At 47.0% G+C, this 18,400-nt stretch overlaps 1 protein-coding gene across 1 annotated transcript in view; it reads right to left on the reverse strand.

The window, feature by feature from the left end:
- The window catches only part of LOC131591561 (collagen alpha-1(VII) chain-like), an 81,274-nt gene that overhangs the window by 46,333 nt on the left and 16,541 nt on the right, over positions 1-18,400 (reverse strand). The window contains exons 15-41 of the mRNA XM_058862374.1: positions 17,670-17,798; positions 17,288-17,437; positions 16,404-16,541; positions 15,860-16,006; positions 15,028-15,147; positions 12,858-13,004; positions 12,542-12,730; positions 12,043-12,182; positions 10,863-10,986; positions 9,508-9,651; positions 8,728-8,918; positions 8,214-8,288; positions 7,574-7,654; positions 7,467-7,493; positions 7,229-7,273; positions 6,547-6,615; positions 6,374-6,451; positions 6,124-6,150; positions 5,912-5,965; positions 5,183-5,254; positions 4,880-4,939; positions 4,671-4,706; positions 4,126-4,161; positions 3,268-3,300; positions 1,942-2,004; positions 1,576-1,635; positions 821-856 (exon numbers count right to left, since the gene is read on the reverse strand). Coding sequence (XP_058718357.1) covers positions 821-856; positions 1,576-1,635; positions 1,942-2,004; positions 3,268-3,300; positions 4,126-4,161; positions 4,671-4,706; positions 4,880-4,939; positions 5,183-5,254; positions 5,912-5,965; positions 6,124-6,150; positions 6,374-6,451; positions 6,547-6,615; positions 7,229-7,273; positions 7,467-7,493; positions 7,574-7,654; positions 8,214-8,288; positions 8,728-8,918; positions 9,508-9,651; positions 10,863-10,986; positions 12,043-12,182; positions 12,542-12,730; positions 12,858-13,004; positions 15,028-15,147; positions 15,860-16,006; positions 16,404-16,541; positions 17,288-17,437; positions 17,670-17,798 — 2,471 coding nt within the window. The remainder of the gene's footprint in view (positions 1-820; positions 857-1,575; positions 1,636-1,941; positions 2,005-3,267; positions 3,301-4,125; positions 4,162-4,670; positions 4,707-4,879; positions 4,940-5,182; positions 5,255-5,911; positions 5,966-6,123; positions 6,151-6,373; positions 6,452-6,546; positions 6,616-7,228; positions 7,274-7,466; positions 7,494-7,573; positions 7,655-8,213; positions 8,289-8,727; positions 8,919-9,507; positions 9,652-10,862; positions 10,987-12,042; positions 12,183-12,541; positions 12,731-12,857; positions 13,005-15,027; positions 15,148-15,859; positions 16,007-16,403; positions 16,542-17,287; positions 17,438-17,669; positions 17,799-18,400) is intronic.

Genomic DNA, 18,400 nt, shown 5'->3' on the forward strand with positions numbered 1-18,400 from the left:
CAGGAGCAGCTCAGATAACCAGAGACTCGAGATGGATCCAGTCTTGGACACAGGACCAGTTCCCATTCCATGTTTCAATTTTTATTCCCATTTAAATCAGCTGAGCTCTCATGGATGGGTCCTCATCTGCTCTGATGTTTGTCCCACAAGGTCATGGATTTGATCCCATTTCCTTAAGAGCTGGATTGGATGATCCTTGTGGGTCTCTCCCAACTTGGAATATTCCATGAAATCTGGGAAATTTGTGACACTCTCCAGGCCTTCTCCCAACCCCAAATACCTCTCCTTGGCTCCACTTTGCAGCCTCATTAACACATCTCATTAACACCTCCTGGCTTGGCTGCATCCCAATTATCTCTTGTGACATCCCATTTTTCCATGCCCTGGGAGCTGATCTGGCCTAAAAATTCCATTCACTGATCTATGGAACAATTCCCAAATCCAAACCCTCCTCCAGCCAAGTTGGGGGAGATCCCTGTTTGAGGCACAGTGAGGCACTCACTGAACAAATGCGATGGGTGGGATCTTTTCCAGAAATTTCTTGACTGGTTTTGAACTTTTCCTGGGAAAAATCCTACAGGTGAGGGTTAGCAGGAATTTTTTAAGGCCTGAGCAAAGATGTTGGAAGGAACCTCTAAGACCGCTTGGTTCCACCCCCTGCCATGGACAGGGACACCTTCCGCTATCCCAGGCTGCTCCAAGCCCTGTCCAACCTGACCTTGGACACTTCCAGGGATCCAGGGGCAGCCACAGCTGCTCTGGGAATTCTGTGCCAGGGCCTCCCCATCCTCACAGGGAACAAAGCTTTCCATGGACTCACCTTCTGGCCTGGCTTCCCAGACAATCCCACATTTCCCTGCAGAAACACAGAAGGAATGACACAGGTAAGACAATTCCAGGTGTCAGCAGCTAAAATCAGAGAAGGGGAAAACAGGGAATGTCCCACGAGGGGCTGCACCAAGCCTGCCCTGTCCAGAGGTGTCTCCTGTCGCCCACACTTTGAAACCATCGATATTTTCAGTTTCCCACCCCTCTTCCAAAGGATTCTCATCCATAAATATTGGGATTTGACAATTTTTGCTGGATTTAAAGGAAGGAGACTGTGATGTCCCTGGAGAAGGGAACAGCAAGGATTAACCCAACCCTTCCTGGACATCAGTGGAGTCACACAGGAGCCACCAAAACCTCCCTAGACACGAAAGTCAGGAAGATGAAGATCAAGGTGACTTTCAGGAGAGGAAATAATTGGAAATGGGACTTGCTTGGATTCTGTCCACCAAGATTGGATTCTGTCCACAGAGTCAGAGGTTGAGCATTGACCATCTGTGTTTTTCTCCAGTCATGAGGAATTCTCCACATTTTGGGGGATTTGCACCTGACCTGAGGACAGAGCTCATGACCCCCCAGAGCTCCACAGGGTCACCAGCCGGGTTCCTTGTCACCTCCCCCGTGTCCATCTCCTCAGGGCAGAAGGCAAACAAATCCATGGAGGTGACGGAGGGATTTTGTCCCTAAACCTCCGAGCTTGTCCCCTGAGTCCTTCCCGTTCCACACCCACCCCACTGTCCCACTCACCCTGTCACCGATGTCCCCCTTCAGCCCAGGCTGGCCAGGAATTCCAAATCCCGGACTTCCCTGAAAAAACAAAGGGATACAGGGTCTTGCCAAGGCAGCTTTTCCAAGTTCAGGACAGATCTCCACAGAGCAGGAAAAGCCAGAGCAGATCCAAGGTATTTCCATCCCCATGGACAACCAGGGAGCTGAGCATTTCCTCCCTCCCCGATTTCCTTCCCAAGAGATTTGGATTTCTACACATGGAAGTTTCTCCCTGGATTCCTGGATGGATGACTTGGGGAGGAATTTCCATCTCCCCCAGAGTTTCCTCAGTGGCCACAAACAAAATAAATCCTTTTATCCCTAAAGGAAGTGCAGGGTCATCACCTTCTCCCCTTTTTCTCCCGGGACTCCTTTGTCTCCTCGCGGTCCAGCTGGTCCGGGATCTCCCTGGGAATAAAAGACACACCTGAGACCAAGAATATCCTGCAGGAAGCCAAGCCCTGTTCCCGTGACTCCTTGGGGCTGCATTTTGCACTTCTAATGCACCCTGGAAAAAAATCCTTTGCCAAATCAACCCATCCCTTCATCCTGGATTTACAAGGAATTTTTTTCCATTCTGCCTTCTGCCATCCAAAATTCATCACAGATTTTGCCACACTACAAAGCATCAAAACCACATTTTTACTGGTTTAAACTGAATAAAATGAACATCTGTCATTTCTCTGCAGGTTGACAGTGAAATATCAGGAATAATGAAAAAAAAAATTCAGATATTCAAGGCCACAGCAAAATTCCCAGGTCTCTAAAGCCTAAAAAAAAAAAAAAAAAAAGATTTTTGCCAGCCAAGCAAGTCTGAGATCAATAAAAGATCAATAAAAGGAGGTGATTCCAACGCAGAATCCCAGCAAAAAGTCAAAATTCGTTGTGTCTATGGAATGAGGGAGGTCTGAAGCACTGTAGGGAATTTCCATGGAAAATCCAAGGGGAATCAGTCCTGCAGTAAATCCTTCTCACAGACTGAAGGTTTTTGGCAGGATGGCAATGAGAGAGCAAGACTGAAAAAAGAAAAGTTAAAAATTTTCATTTAAAATATTCCAGGTCATGTTGTACCCCAAAGCCAATGAGAAAGTGATTGGAATTCTCTAAAGCAGCTGGAAAATATGGACAATACAGCCAGGGAACAGCTCTGGGACTGAGAGCTCCTTGGTTTGGGAAACTCAGTTTTCTCCCAGTGAGGCCAAACTCTGGATCAGGGGCCTAAAGATGTGGGAATTCTCCATCCATGGGAATTCTCCATCCATGGGAATTCTCAGCACAGGAGACTTGACCCAGCTTTGGAGTGGGCCTGCTTTGAGCAGGAGATGGGATTGGAGAATCCAAGAATCCCTTCCAGCCTCTTCTATCCCTGATTTAGCCTCCCTTGACTGGAAGTATCTTCTGGGATTGGGCTGGATCTGCGCTTGAATGATGTCTTCTTTCTGAAATCCCAAAATTTCCCCTGGACTAAGGCTAGAATGAGAACACCAGGTACAAAATGTGAATTAAAGCAAGGGAAATAGCCCCAGGACAAGACTTTTCCACTCTCTCCTCTCCAGTCAATCACAAAGGTGATGGAATTCAGGAAACATGGATCAACCTCTGCTTTTCCAAGAAAAGATCTTGCCTTTTCAAGCAAGGCTAATTAAGTATTTAATTAAACATCAGTCTTACCTTGACACCTTTCTTGCCTGGAGGTCCCAAAACCTGAGGAGAAGAGGAAATCACAGAAATCCTCAGTTATTGGTGGGGAAAAAAAAAAATAAAATAAATTTAAAAAATCTCATTTTCATGGTACCTTTTCCAAAGCAAGGAATGTTATGGGATAAGAATTGTTATGGGATAAGAATTGTTATGGGATCAGAATTGTTATGGGACACAGAGGTGGCCACCACTGAGGTTTCTCCTTAAAGCTGGAATTTGGAGGGTCATGGAGAGCTGTGGGTGTCCAGCAGGGCTCATCCCTGTGGATGAGGAGCTTGAGCAGGGACAGGCCTGGAGCACACGGATTCAGTGGTGGGAATTTTTATCCTTATGTTTCCTGGACGGGCAGTGGAGCTCCTTTGAGGGGACAATGGGAATACTGGGAATACAAGTGGAGTGAGGGAGAAGAGGGCAAAGTTGGCTGGAGGGTCAGGGAAAAGGTCTGAGTGTTCTTCCCGCAGTTCTGTGGGACACAACTCTTGGATTCCTGGCATTTTGGGATGGAGGCTGCACAGCTGAAGGACAAGAAGGGCTCTAAACCACTCCAAGTTACCTCCAAGGCTGGAGCACCTGGAAATCCTGGATTTCCCTGCAAGGCAAGAGGAAGGAATGGTGGCCAATGGAATGAAAAATGTGAAGCGGGGAAAACTTTTTGCTCATCCCTTTCCCACCATTTATTCCTCAAAATAATGCCCAAACTCATCTCAGAAGCACAAGAGCCAAGGAGAGAGGAAAACTGAGCTCAAGGATATCCCTGCTGGATCCCACAGGGAACAAGCTGGGAAAAATCGGGATAATTGCACCTGAGCTGGTCAAATGTTCTCTTACTTGGTCTCCCTTCTGCCCTGGAGGTCCTGGAATTCCCTGGAAGAAATCAGAAGGGAATTTTCACCAGAATGAAAACAGATCCAGCAGTTTTGGTTCCTGCTGCCATCCAGAGGGAGGGAAGTGGGGATGGAGCTCTTCAACTCAATTTTCCATCAACTACAGGACAGCTCTTCCAGCCTGGGACTCTGGAGTCTCCCTGGCCACAAAAGTGCCATTTATTATTTAAAATTATTTAAAATATCCCACACTGCTGCCATTCCAGGTCTCTCCTGGCAGCAAGGAATTCCAGAGTCCAAGGAGTGGGAAATTATTCCCTTTCTTTGCTTTTGAGGGAAGGCTCCAGGTCAGGCTGGTGTCCCTGCTCAGTCCAGAGGGTTTGGACCAGGTGGCCTTGGAAGGTCACTTCCAACCCAACCATTCCATGATCCAGTGATTCCCACAGGAATTACTATGATGATTAATTATGGTGCTGGTTAGGAGCAGAAAATTTCCTTGGAACGTGAATTTCAGCCCCGGGAATTTGGGTTCAGGATTTCAGCACCCACCTTTGGTCCCGGTGCTCCTGGAGGTCCCATTGTTCCCTGAAAACAACAGAGGAAACAGTGAAAGCTCCAACTTTAATCCCCAAATATTCCCTTTCCATGTGGAACCATGGGATTCCAAGGAAAAACCTAAATACTGGAGGAGGCTTTGGAGACACTGAACACTCCGAGAGGATTTTAATGCAAATCTCACTGCAAGATTCCCAACCCACCTGCTCTCCTTCCTCCCCCTTCATGCCAGCAGTGCCAGGAATGCCAATTCCCGCCATTCCCTGCAAGGAAAGCACAGAATCCTCAGGAATGCTGATCCCAGAGCACCCATCCTTCCCAGATTTCTGCTCCAGAGTCTTTCTTAGCAAAACAGGAGGGGAGAAATTTCCTCTGGAAATGTTTGGCTCTGAGCAGAGCCAGTAAATTCCAGGAATGTGGGCACATCCCAAAATGCCTTCCCACAGGTCCACCCTACTATTCCTCTCATTTTTTCCCTGGGCTGAGGGATTCAGGAATTATCCAACCTTTTCTCCCCGTGGTCCAGGCAGTCCAGGAGCCCCATGGAGCCCCACAGGGCCTGGCAAACCAGGATTTCCCTGGAAAGGAAGGAACATCATCAAATCTTTTTTTGATTTTTTTTTTTTCCCTCCAAACTGGAAAGGTTTATTTTTAATTCTGCAGGGAAATATTTATCCTGACCTGTCCATCTGAGCAGTTCGTTTAAAAATGAGGAATTACAGAGCTGGATGTGTATTCCCAAATTTCCTTTTCCCTCACAAATAAGTTGTGAATCCCTGGCTTTACCCAGGAAGGGGAAACAATGGAAGACAGAGGCTGGGAGCCCAGATTGGTCTGGAATGGTGAATCCAGACCCATGGAAAAGGCTGATTTATGGGATATGGCTCTCCAATGTGGCAAAAACAATAGAATGGAAAAAGGATGGAAAAGCAGCACATTGATGTTATCCTTCAGACTGAGCCATTTGTAACAGAGAATTCCCAAACCAATCCCGGTGCCTTTTATTCCCATGAAGTCCATCCTCCATGGACTTTTTTCCTTTTTGTATTTTCCCTTGAACCCAAATTTCCCACACCCCAAACCTCCTTGTGGGATGATTTTTGGGCAGAACCACCCCTTCCCTCGTTTTGGATCTGCTGCCAGTTTGGGTCATTTGTTGTCTCACGCTCTTGATCCACATTTTTCCCTCCTCTGGATCTGTCCCAGTTTTTCCCTGACTTCCTGGGAGCACTCACCGGCTCTCCCGTGTCTCCTCTGTCTCCTTTGAGGCCACTCCTCCCACGGGGACCCTGCAGGAAGCACAGGAAAGTCTCACTCCATGATCCCTTCACGGATCTCCATGGAAATTTGGAAGTTTGGAAGCCAGAACTTCCTGGGCAGTTTGGAAAAAAAAACTATGTAAAAAAGGCTTTTCATCCCAAAATGAAAGCTGACCTTAGGTACTCACCCTAATTCCTGAATTCCCTGGTTCACCCTGAAACACAAAGGACAAGGAGAATTCCCATGGGATGGGCATTTAGGGGCTCCTCACCAAACTTCATCCCAGCAAAAAATCTGGGAGATTTTTGCTTCAAGACAGCAAAATTCCAACTCCCACCAGAAGGCAGAGGAGAGGTCTCCAGACACCTCCATCTGCAATATTTGGTGTTGGGTCTCTCTTTCCTCTGGCACATCCCAGAATTGTGCTGCAAACTCACCTTGATGGAGATTCCTGGTGGCCCTGGAGAACCTGGTGGTCCTGGAACCCCAGGAACTCCTGGCTGCCCCTTCTGTCCCTGCAACAAGGAGAAGTGGGAGAGGGAGGGATTTGGGATCCCTCCCAACCCTTGGGAAGCTGAAGGCTCCCCCACACCTGGGGTTTGATACTCACAGCGGGGCCAGGCTGCCCATTCCGACCAGGAATCACCTCCACTCCTCCCAGGACATAGCCTGGCTCTCCCTGTGGATAAAAGCACTTTGGGAGATCCAGGAGCAGACGGGAAATTGGGTGATTTAGGGGCAATTCCATCAACTCAAAGCACTTGGCACCCAAAACCACATGGCCGTGACCTGAGTTTTGCTTGCTGGTATGGAAAGAATTAATCCCAGGGAAAAAAGTGGAAGTTGGCTTTCCAGCAGGGTCCATTCCCACTCTTCATCTGCACAGACAGCTCAGGGGGATGCAGGGAAAAAGGAGGAATGGGGACTGGGAGAAAGGCAGGAAGCTCCTCCTGGGATCTGCCCCCAGTAAATATTGAAATATTTTAGTGTCCTGAGTGGATTAAACCAGGTTTGTTAATTATGGAGACTCAGGCAGAATGACCCCACCTTCTACTGCAATCAATTAACTAATTAATTGTGCCCAGAACCTGGGATTAGGATTGAGCACTTTTCTCCATAAAGACATAAAATTCCCGAGGGAAACTCCCCAAGCTGTAGACTGGCAGTGTAGGATTAGGTAGACACAGCTTAAAAATTCACATTCACCAAAGATCCTGGTGAAAATGCTCGGAAAAGAGAGGTCACAACAATGAAATTAATTTCCCCCAGTGAAATCCAGGAATGGAACTCACTCTGTCTCCTTTTGGCCCTGCTGGTCCTGGATAGCCTGGAGATCCCTGGAATTAAAAATAAATTCTGAAGAATTTATTTACAGAAAAACACCCACATAACCATGGATGCTGATCCCTGGAAATGTCCAAGGCCAGGTTTGGAGCAACCTGGGATGGTGGGAAGGGTCCCTGCCCATGGAATGGGATGAGTTTTAAGGTCCCTTCCAACCCAAACCAACCCGGGATTCCAAATACTCACAATGTCACCTTGGCTGCCAGGGAGCCCCTGCAAAACAGGACAGAGGGATACTGGTCAGTTTTCCCTGGAATAGTCCTTTGGAAAAGTTTGTTAAATCCAATCCATACCATGATTCCAGGGGGACCTGGAGGACCTGGCCGGCCCGGCCTGCCCGGCAGCCCAGGAATGCCGTCTTTCCCAGGGAGACCCTAAAAACATGGAAAATGACAGCCTGGGGGGGATAACCTCAGACCAGCAAAGCCAAACAGCTTCATACAGCACCGTAACACTTGAGAGTATTCCCAAATCCCAGAGCAATTCCCTTTTCCAGGATTTTCAAAGCCAGCATGGAGCAGGAAGAGCAAAACACCAACAGAAAAGACCTGAGGGTGATTCTTTCCTTGAACTCTTCCTCGGTCGTAATTTGGTTGTATTTACTGCCAGAGGGCAGGGATAGATGGGATATTGGGAAGGAATTTCTGGCTGGGAAGGTGGGGAGGGGCTGGGCTGGAATTCCCAGAGAAGCTGTGGCTGGATCCCTGGAAATGCCCAAGGCCAGGTTGGAAATTGGGGCTTGGCACAACCTGGGATAGTGGAAGGTGTCGAGGTTGGAACTGGATGATCTTTTGAGTCCCTCCCAGTCCAAACCATTCCATGATTCCATGATATTAACTATCCAAGTGGATCATGCTGTAGGGATGTTCCCTTAAGAGCTGGACTCGATGATCCATGTGGGTTTCTTCCAACTGAGAATATTCTGTGACTCACCCGCTCCCCTTTCTCTCCCTTCGTAGTGAAGCTGTGGGGCTCATAACCCCTGTGAGCTGCTGAGTCCCTGGAGCTCTTCAACAGAAAAGAGAAAAAAATAAATTATCAGGGAATTAAAATCCACCAAAGGATGGCAAAGAAACCGGAGTGACCAGGAAACACAGACTAGAACATTCCTTGGCTTAGGCAAAGAAAGGGAGAAGCAGAGTTGACCATCCAGGAGAATACTCAGACATTTACAGTCTATTCCTATGAATTTATAATATTGATTTTTAATATATCAAAGTGTTCTGCAGTTGTTTTATCCACCAAAACATTCCCAGCTCTATCCTGGCCTCCTCAGTTCCACACCCTGGATTTCAAAGGTTTTGCTCTTTAGGGCTGGACAGCGAGGTCATGATGGGACACGGTGTCCTAAATCCACTCTGAGTCTGCTTTGCTCCCTCAGGGAAGAAGATTTTCCTTGTGCCTGACCCACTCCAAGCTGGATTTACTCCCAGGAGTAGGAACTCACCTTTCCCGGTGGGATTTGGGTTCCTGGAAGCTGAGGATCAGAACAAATGGCATCTATCAGCTCTTGGAGGATTTGGGGGAAGTCATCGAAGGTGCTGACGTAGAAAACATTCTGGGGGTTCTGCTGCAGCAAAATCCTGTGGAGCTCCATGGGGTCAGCTCCTGACACCCCCACAGCAATGACACGGAGCCCTGGAATGACATGGATTCCACCACTCCTAAATTCTTGGGATCAGAGTTTCCAAAGCCCTACCTGGTAAAAACCTCTGGTGGGATCAGGTAGAACCCTCAGAGAAGTCACCTGGAGCTGGGTGTGAGTTACAGCAAACCAAGACAAGTTGGGAAGAGAAAAGAGAAAGGATAAAGGAAGGAATGAACCAAAAGTGCCCTCAAAGTGACTCCTCACATGGTGCACCACCCTCAAAGCCATGCAAACCCATGGAGAACTGAGGGAAACACAATGGGGCAACCTCAAACCCCTGGAAATTCATGGAGAACTGAGGGAAACACAACTGGGCAACCTTAACTCCCTGGAAATCCATGGAGAACTGAGGGAAACACAACGGGGAAACCTCAACCCCCTGGAAATTCATGGAGAACTGATAAAAACACAATGGGGCAACCTCAACCCCCTGGAAATTCATGGAGAACTGATAAAAACACAATGGGGCAACCTCAACCCCCTGGAAATTCATGGAGAACTGAGGAAAACACAATGGGGCAACCTCAACTCCCTGGAAATCCATGGAGAACCAAGGAAAACACAACTGGGAACTCCTACCCAAAGCATGGGCTGCTCTGGCTGGGGGCAGCACGTCGTCCTGGGATTGTCCATCGGTCACAAGCACCAGGATGTGAGGAAAGCCAGGTCTCATCCCTCTGGAGGGCTGGAATAATTCCTTTAACATGTAGGATATGGCACGGCCTGAGCAGACAAGGAGAGGCAGGGTGGGAGTCTGGATTAATTCCACGGGTTTGGACTCTGGATCTTCTTCCAGGGGTGGAGAATGAAGGGAATTCCTCATAAGTGGAAAGCCCTGGGCATGGGAAAACATCTTTTGAGGGATAACAACAGGAAATCAGCTTGGCTGGAATGGTTCTGGTGGAATCAACAGATAGTTTTGGAAAAGAGAAACCAAAATATTCAGAAAATTGAAGCACTTTTCTTACACTTCAGGGAAAAAAAAAAAAAATCCACGGAATTCCCATTTCCAAATGTCTTTGGAAAGACCAAGAAAGTTTCACGAAGAAATCTCCCACAGATTGAAATGATCAAGGAGCTCTAAAATACTATGGAAAAAATCCTACATGGAGTAAAATGTCTTTATTGACACAAACTCCATAAAAAGCAGGATTAGAGGCAAGGTTAGCCAGGAATTTCCAGCCTGAGTAATTCCATGCCTTCTTTTCCTAACCAATCCCATGAAAATTCCTGTATTTTGACTGTCCCTGTTTTTTTGTGCTCTTGTCCAATACCACTGAGGCAGGGTGAGGGATTTGGGTGCCTTGAAGCTTTCCTGATGTGAAGAATTCATTGAAAAATCACAAAACTCCAGAATATTCCAGGTTGGAAAGGATCCACAAGGATCATTGAGTCCAATTCCTGAAAGGTCCATAGGGGGATTGAATCTTGGAGTTACTGGCACCAGGTTCCAACCAATTTGGTTAAATGATTAAATTAAAACTAACAATCTTTAATTTACCATTCCTGGTTGTGTTCCTCCAGGGGAACCAGGTATTCCCAGTGTCCATCTGGGAATCAGCACATGGAAAGTGTCGTCCCTCTCTGAGCTTTTTAAATGAGACAAAAATATCTGGATTTCTGGGATGCAAAAATTCTTCAAACCAGCCACCCTCATGTTTGTGGTACAAAAACTTCCCTCAAGTCCAGGCAAAATCATAAAACAATGAGAAAAACCCAGGGGAAAAACCAGGACATGTGAAAAGCACCAAGTGGTTGAAAAAAGCCTCTCCCAAAAATTAAATTTAATCCGTTCTCAAATTTAAAACAACTTTGGGCACAACATTCCCACCAAGGAAATGGCTCCAAACCACTCAGAGAAATGTTTTCCTTGGCTTCCAGGATCTCTCCAGGGCCAGAAGGATCATCCCAGGTATCCAGGTGCCCTCCCAGACCTGTTTTGGTGTTGCCTCCGGTGTAGCTCAGCCCTTTGATGGCTCCGAGGGCTCCGTTGCGGTCGCGGTGTTGGTTGAAGTGAAAAGCTGCCCTGGGCTCCTCGTTGTACTGAGCAACAGCAACCTGCAAAAATCTGGGATTAAAATCTCCAGATCCACAGGAAAGGGGACAGACTGCCTCGAGTCAGAGCATGGTGCACCGGGAATGGGAAGAGGCTGAATTCTCTGGGAAAAGGGAGCCAGACCCTCACCTAAATCAAAAATTTTTTTATGTTCACAGAGTTATTTGTTGACCCAGGGTAATTCCATCATTCACCTAAAACCTCCAAGCAGAGTCCAAGAAATTCCCATTTCCTGCTCGACTTCAACTGAGTTCTGTAAATCTCCCTAATTCAAATATGTCATTAATTAAATAAATGACCCCAAATAAATGAGGAACCAAGTCTTCCCATTGGCTTTGCTGTCATTAAATCCTTCAGGCTTCATTTGCCCTGGAGGTGATTCCCATCATGACCCGAGGCTTTGGGTCTCTGTTTGTTGGAGGAGGGAGCTGCTGGGACATCCTGCATTTCCCACTTGGATCCACACCTGGATTTCCAACCATTCCCACTCTGAATTTCCAACAATTCCCCACTCCAGATTTTCCAACCATTCCCTGTCTGGATTCCCAACCATTCTCCCTCTGGATTTCCCACCATCCTCACTCTGGTTTCCCAACCATTCCCACTCTGGATTCCCAACCATTTCCATTCTGGATTTCCCACAATTCTCACTCTGGATTTCCCACAATTCCCACTCTGGATTCCCAACCATTCCCACTCTGGATTTCCAATCATTCCCAGTCTGTATTCCCAACCATTCCCACTCTGAATAGGGTCAGAAATGGGATCTGAGAGGGGAATATGCACCTGACAGGCCTCTGGGCTGACCTAGACAGCATTTCAGGTGTGGAATTTGCTTTATTCCCAATGATTTGGTCTTGGAAAGATAACCAAGAAATGGAAATGGGAAAGCTGGCATTGAGGAGAGTTTAATTCATGCTTTTTTCTTCCACACAGGTCTTTCCCTCACCTTTCTGCTCCACAACTCCTGGGTGAGCAGGTTCTGCTCCAGGCAGGGCTGAGCAGAAGGAGAAAATAGAAAGAAAGTAACTTCAGGAAATGGAATAAGAAAATCTTGCCTGTGTCCCTTCAGGTCCAATCTTGGGGAAATAGGAAACAATCCGGAAGAGGAAATCCTTCACTTTATTGAAGTTGCTCTGGCCTATGCTGGACGATTCATCCACCAGGAATCCAACGTCTGCTTTGAGCTTCCCACAAACTGCAGAGGGAAGAGAGGAATTCCATAAGCTGAGGGCTCCTAAAGCAGAATCCCAGGGTTTTGTGTGTTCAGAGCAACAAAACAAACCCCAAACCTCTTGTGATGCCAACTTTTGGGCAAGCAGCAACACTTTCACCCCTCAGAGTAGTGCTGAGGCCTTCACTGCATTTATGGGGTTTGGGCCTTCCCTGACATCGCCCACTCTCGTTATTCAAGGAATTAAGACCGGTTTTAGCTCCTGGGATCAGAGGAGATCTTGGCCTCTGGAAGCTTTGTCTATGTCTACATCATCATCATCATTTCTATGTCGTCGTCGTCATCATCATCATCATCATCATCATCCCCATCCCCACACTCACGCAGCCCAGGCAGGGTTGTCAGCGGTGCCGACACCGTGCTGGTCCATACTGGGGGCTCTGGGAGCTTTGTACTGGTGGGCACTGGGAGAGGAGTGGTCCCCACACTGCCGGGAGATCCCGATGGAGATTTCCCCGTATCCAACGGTGCAGGAACCACTGGAGTGGTCGGTGACTCCCCGGGAGCTCCTGCTGTAGGACCCAAACAGAAAAGGTGAATTTTAAACCTCTTTTAGCCACAATGTCACTCTCCAGCAAAGAGAAAAAGGGTAGAAAACCCAAAATTCAACCCAAAAATACAGGTCTCCACCCTTCATACCCGTTTGTCCCAGGAGCGTTGTCTCCGGTCCCTCCGAGTCTCCAAACATTGGTTTTATGGAAAACAAATACATTTCCTTGGAGCGCAGCCCCGTCACTCGAAACGATCTGGAAGCTGCTGGTAACAATTCCTGGGAAAGAGAGGGAGCTGTGGAAAACAGGAGAAACATGACTGGGAGCCAGAAAAACTCAGGGGAATTCCCACTTCTGTGGCATCACTGTTGGAAAAGAGGAATTTGGGGATGAGATGATTCCCAGGATTTGGAGAAGAGGCAAAAGTAAATAATTTACAAAGTGCAATGGTCAGGTCCTAAACCAGATGAAATTAGGTTGATTTTGTGCAATAGAAAGGAAAAAAAATTGGAATTTATGCAAGAATTTAGGGGATTTGGTGCAAGTGGTGCTCAAGGCTGAGAGACCAATTTTTATCCAGTGGTTCTTATGGATAGAAATAAGATTCTTTTTGGGAATGAATGGAAAATTTGATGAAAAATAAAATCGAATGTGACTGAGGAATTTGGTTGCACACAATTCATAGTTTTGATTTAAAATAATGACTGACATTTCCTAAGTGCCTTATTTTAGAAATAGTAAATGGTGAATTTGACACTGTTCAAAGTGGAATTTGTATCTTTTTTATTCTGAAATAACATTTTGCTTTAAAAAAAAATCACCCCAAAAGCTCAGTCTTTATGGCAAGAAATAAAATCAGTGCAAATAATCTGTCATCAACTCATGGAATTGAGGTTGGAAAAGATCTCCAAAGATCAAATCCAGTTCGTTGTTCTCAATTCTCCACAAAAATTTTCAGAGGGGAGGTTTTCCTCCTTTAAATAAAAGAGTAAAATCCCTCTTGAAATTTGACTTAAACTCTTTTTGGAAAGTCAAATCAAAATAGCCATAATTGGTTTGTTTTTTCTGATGATCCCAAGTGGAAGAGAAAGGGATCCAGTTTTTTTATGGGACAGGCTGGATGGAATGAGATGGGAAAAGGGCATTCAATGAGCTTAAAAGGGAGCAAGGAAATGCTCATTTAGGAAAAAAAATCAAGTTGTGTGGAAAAAAATTAATCAAGACAAAAAATAAGGACCAAATTCTTAATTGCTTTTATACACCAGTGTTGGCTGCTGGGATAACTACCCAGGAAAAATTAGAATTACTCACTCAGGAGCATATATTTTATCCTGTGGAGAGGTGGGGTCAGGATTCATCTGCCGGTGATGGGAAATCAATATTTATAAACCCATTCCAGCAGGATCGATGGAGGGACTGTCAGACGTGGGATTATCCATTCCCGATTCCCACACTGCTCTGAAATCAGGGATTTCTGAATCCTTCTGGATCAATATTTGAACAGCACAGCACAGGAAAGGGAACAGTTGCTTTAAATCACTAAAATCACCCCAGAGATCCAAATGTTCCATTCCCAAATCACTCTTCCATAATATTTATCCCAAAAAAATGCTGCTGTCATGGGACTGTTCATCCTGAGTGACACAACCTGCAGGTATGGAGCTGTCAATCCTGAAATATCCTTGGAATTAAAAAAAAATAAATAAATTAAAGCTCCTGGTAGAGCCGAAAGAACTGCAGGGAATTCTGTTGGATTTGGTTTCTTTAGTGACTTTGGACATGAACTGATCCTGGGAAAAAGTTTGTGGTTGAAGCCACAGGGACAGAAAACTCCAAACTGAAAGAGGATTTTAGTCCAATCCAGGAAAATAATCATGGAGTCAGTGCTTTAAAAGGGAAAATCCTGAAAAGCCAAATTGGGAAAAGGAATGGTGAGGAATGATTAAGTAATTTTTTTTTTTTTAAGTTCTTCACAGTAGAGCAGAGATTTTAAACAGGAAAGAACCACGTTTTACGGATGACAAAAATCCACCTTTTTTTTGGTGGATTTGATGGACAGGAAGGGACACAGATAATGCCAAAATTCCTTTTTTCCTGAGCTATTCCCACCCCTCCTTTTTTTCTTCCTCCAAGGATTTTGAAATAGCCAAAAGGGACATTTTATGAGCCTCCTCCAGCTCCCATTTTTCCCTCTTTTTCAGCCAAATGGAGAAGCTGAGATGAAGGAACCCACGGAAACCCCCAGGGTTCTCCTGCTAATCCGGATCCAGAGGAATCCAGGGGATGGATCAGGGTTTCCTCCCTGCACCAAACATTACCTGAGGACAATCCCCACGTCAGTAAATACAGGGATGCTCCAGGAACAGCATCCCAGGACAACAAAACGCTGGAATCCGTGGCCTCCTGCACTGTGAATTCCGTCACTTTGGGAAAATCCACTGTTGGAAAAGCAAGGAACAAATCTTAGGGGCTGGAAACAGCTCTGGGGACTTTCTGCCTCCCAAATTCCATTCCGGGGAGAGGAAGGAGTTCCTCCAGCACTTCAGGTGTTTTCCAAGAAGCTGGATCAGATCAGGTTCTCATTTGGTGGGAACTGAGGGAAATACTGCCAGATCTTCAGTCTGGACTCTAAACTGATTGAAACGTGAGTTTTTGGGATGGGTAATGAAGCTTTTCTTGTGATTTTTTTTCCCTAGATGATCCCTGAAATCCCAGTGTTGTCCCCACATCCCTGACTTTCCCCTCTGATCTCCAAACCTGCCCGTTTTGGCACAACTCATGAGGGATGTTGGCCTTTTCCTGCTGGAAATGGTCAAGATATTGCATAAAGAGGGAATTCCAAGATAACGTGCCACAAAAATGGGGATTATTGGCAGGGGAAGACAGGGAAATCCCAATAATCCTCAATAATAAGAAGAAAGGATCAATGCCTGGTTTTTGGTGGGATCTGAGAAGAAACAAGGCCGGACCGGATGGAGCTTAGAGCAACCTGGCCTATGGAAGGTGTTGGAAGTGGATGATATTCAAGGCCCCTTCCAACCCAAAACATTCTGGAATTCCAAGAATAAGGTGTCTATCAGCCAAAACTGCTCTTTTTCTTCAGTCCCCTATGGAGATGCTCTTATCCCAAGCCATGAATCCCATACTCACAGGTTCTGGCTGTGAGCACCGCGGGCTTTCCCTCCCGTCCCTTTCCCACCGCAGACACGGAGATGGTGTAGCTGGTGTTGTCCTTCAGTTTGGGAATGGCAAAGGAAGCGGCATCCGCTGGGACCAGCTGGGAGGATTCCGAGTTGCCTGAGAGGAGACATCCCAAAAAAACCCGCGGTGCCCATGGAAAGGGAAGTGTAAGAGTCATTGCTACAGCAGCTTCACACACATCTGACAGCACCTGGCCAGGGAGGAGAGTTAAGAACTCATTTTTCCCACGGGGAAACTGAGGCACAGGCATCAGAGAGGTCCAGTCACAATTGCGGAAAGGAACTGATTCTTGGAATTCCCAAATCCCAGCTATATTTATATCCTTGGTTAGAGCCTAAAGCTTAGCTCAAGGCTCAGAGGAGTCCAACCTGCCCCAGCAGACATTAAAATCCCCTCCTGCCCCAAGCACCCATGGAAAAAGGAATTTCCTGTGCCAAACTCCCCATTTTTGTGGGTTCCTTGTGCTCCCTGACCAACAGATTGGGATTCTTACCATTGGATGGCTCCCAGGATACCTTGTAGTGACTTATCCCAGGAAGCTTTTTCCAAGCCAGCTTCAAAGTGTTTACACCGGTGTCAGTAACCCTCAGGTCCTGGATGGTCAGGGTGGGGTTGGAATCTCCAGAAGGAGCTGGAAAAATGAGCCAGGATAAGATTTCAGCTCAGCCCCAGAGCAGCACCCTGGCTCCAAGCTGTGGTGGAGGAGAAGAATTTGGGCATTCATTCAATATCTACTTTCCAAACATTACCCAGGATGCCAGGCTGAAATTCCTAATGGATCCATGGATTCCCAGCTGAGGAATCTCATCCACATCTCTTACCACCCACACCAAACTGGTGGCACACAAAGGGACACGAGAAAAGCTCCAAGAGAGGATGGATCATCCAGACACATCTTCAAATTCCATGAAAAACTCATGGAATTTGGTGAAAAAGACACTGGAAGGAGCCAGAATTCTGTGTTGGAAGAGGCAAAGCCACAATCCAAGGAATTCCCCAAACCTCAAGAGTGAAGGCTGGTGAGTGACCCTGGGTGGTGCCTGCAGAGAGGCTCCTGCATTCCCTGGGTGGATAAATAGCTCTGGGAATTGTGTTGATAAATCCAAGATTGTCCAATATGCCAGAAGGATGTGTCCACTCCCATGGGAACAGCCATGGATTATTACCACCAGCTCGTGCCTCCACCATCCACAGGATATCTTGGATATCTCCACCAGGATCATGGAGTCCAAGTCTCAAATGGATGAACACGAGGATTGAACCCAAAACTTTGGTGTTTTTATCACCAGACCTCTGACCAACAGAGCCAATCCCACGCCCAAGACCAATCCAAGCTTTGCATCCCAACTCAAGGAGGGTTTTTCCAGCAGGAATTACCTGTGTGGTGAGTCAGGACCACCTCCGGCCCCTCGGTCCTGCTGAACACAGCCCGGACACCGACCCTGTACAGGGTGTTGGGCACCAGGTGCTCAATCCGATGAGCCAACACTCTGCTGCCCAGGTAGCGAGTCCTGGCAACCTGTTTTCCTGGAAAAACAGGGATATTTCAGAGCCTGGAGCTCATTTCCTTCCTCCAAAGGAAATTGCTGCACTGCTCTCCCAGAGCTCTGGGGATTATCTCCATCAATAAAACCATCAGAACAAGGAAGAGGAGCCATCACCAACGGGACCAAGTTCCCCAGCCATGGAATCTCTTTCCTACCCCCAGAAGCAGGTCAGGAATTTGGGAAGGTGCCTGGAATGTCCTTCCCCTGCTCACCTTTGCCTGCTCCCATGGGGCTCCAGGTGAGTTTGAATTTGGTGGCAGCGGCTGTGGCGCTCCAGGCCAAGGACAGGCTGGTGCTGGTGTGGGACATCACCTTGAAGTTGGAGACAGATCCCAGAGGAGCTGCAGGATGGGGACAACATCAGGAGCATCCTGATTCCCGCCCAAAGGCTCATCACTGACGCGTTAATGAGTTAAAATTATATCAAAGGGTCTTTGCTTATCCTTGGTGTCTCCTCATCCTCATCTCCTGGAGAGACACCAAGGTCATCAAGGTTATCAAGGAGCACGTCCTGCCCAGATCCAATGGGAGCAAGGCCAGGCCAGGCCTTGGGATCCATGGAGTCAGGAGATCCATGTCAGGATCCTTGGGCTCAGGGATCCATGGAGTCAGGAGATCCATGGAGTCAGGAGATCCATATCAGGATCCTTGGGTTCAGGGATCCATGGAGTCAGGAGATCCATATCAGGATCCTTGGGTTCAGGGATCCATGGAGTCAGGAGATCCATATCAGGATCCTTGGGCTCAGGGATCCATGGAGTCAGGAGATCCATGGAGTCAGGAGATCCATATCAGGATCCTTGGGTTCAGGGATCCATGGAGTCAGGAGATCCATATCAGGATCCATGGAGTCAGGAGATCCATGGAGTCAGGAGATCCATATCAGGATCCTTGGGTTCAGGGATCCATGGAGTCAGGAGATCCATGGAGTCAGGAGATCCAT

Source organism: Poecile atricapillus, chromosome W (assembly GCF_030490865.1).
Source record: "Poecile atricapillus isolate bPoeAtr1 chromosome W, bPoeAtr1.hap1, whole genome shotgun sequence".
Taxonomy (NCBI): Eukaryota; Metazoa; Chordata; class Aves; order Passeriformes; family Paridae; genus Poecile; species Poecile atricapillus.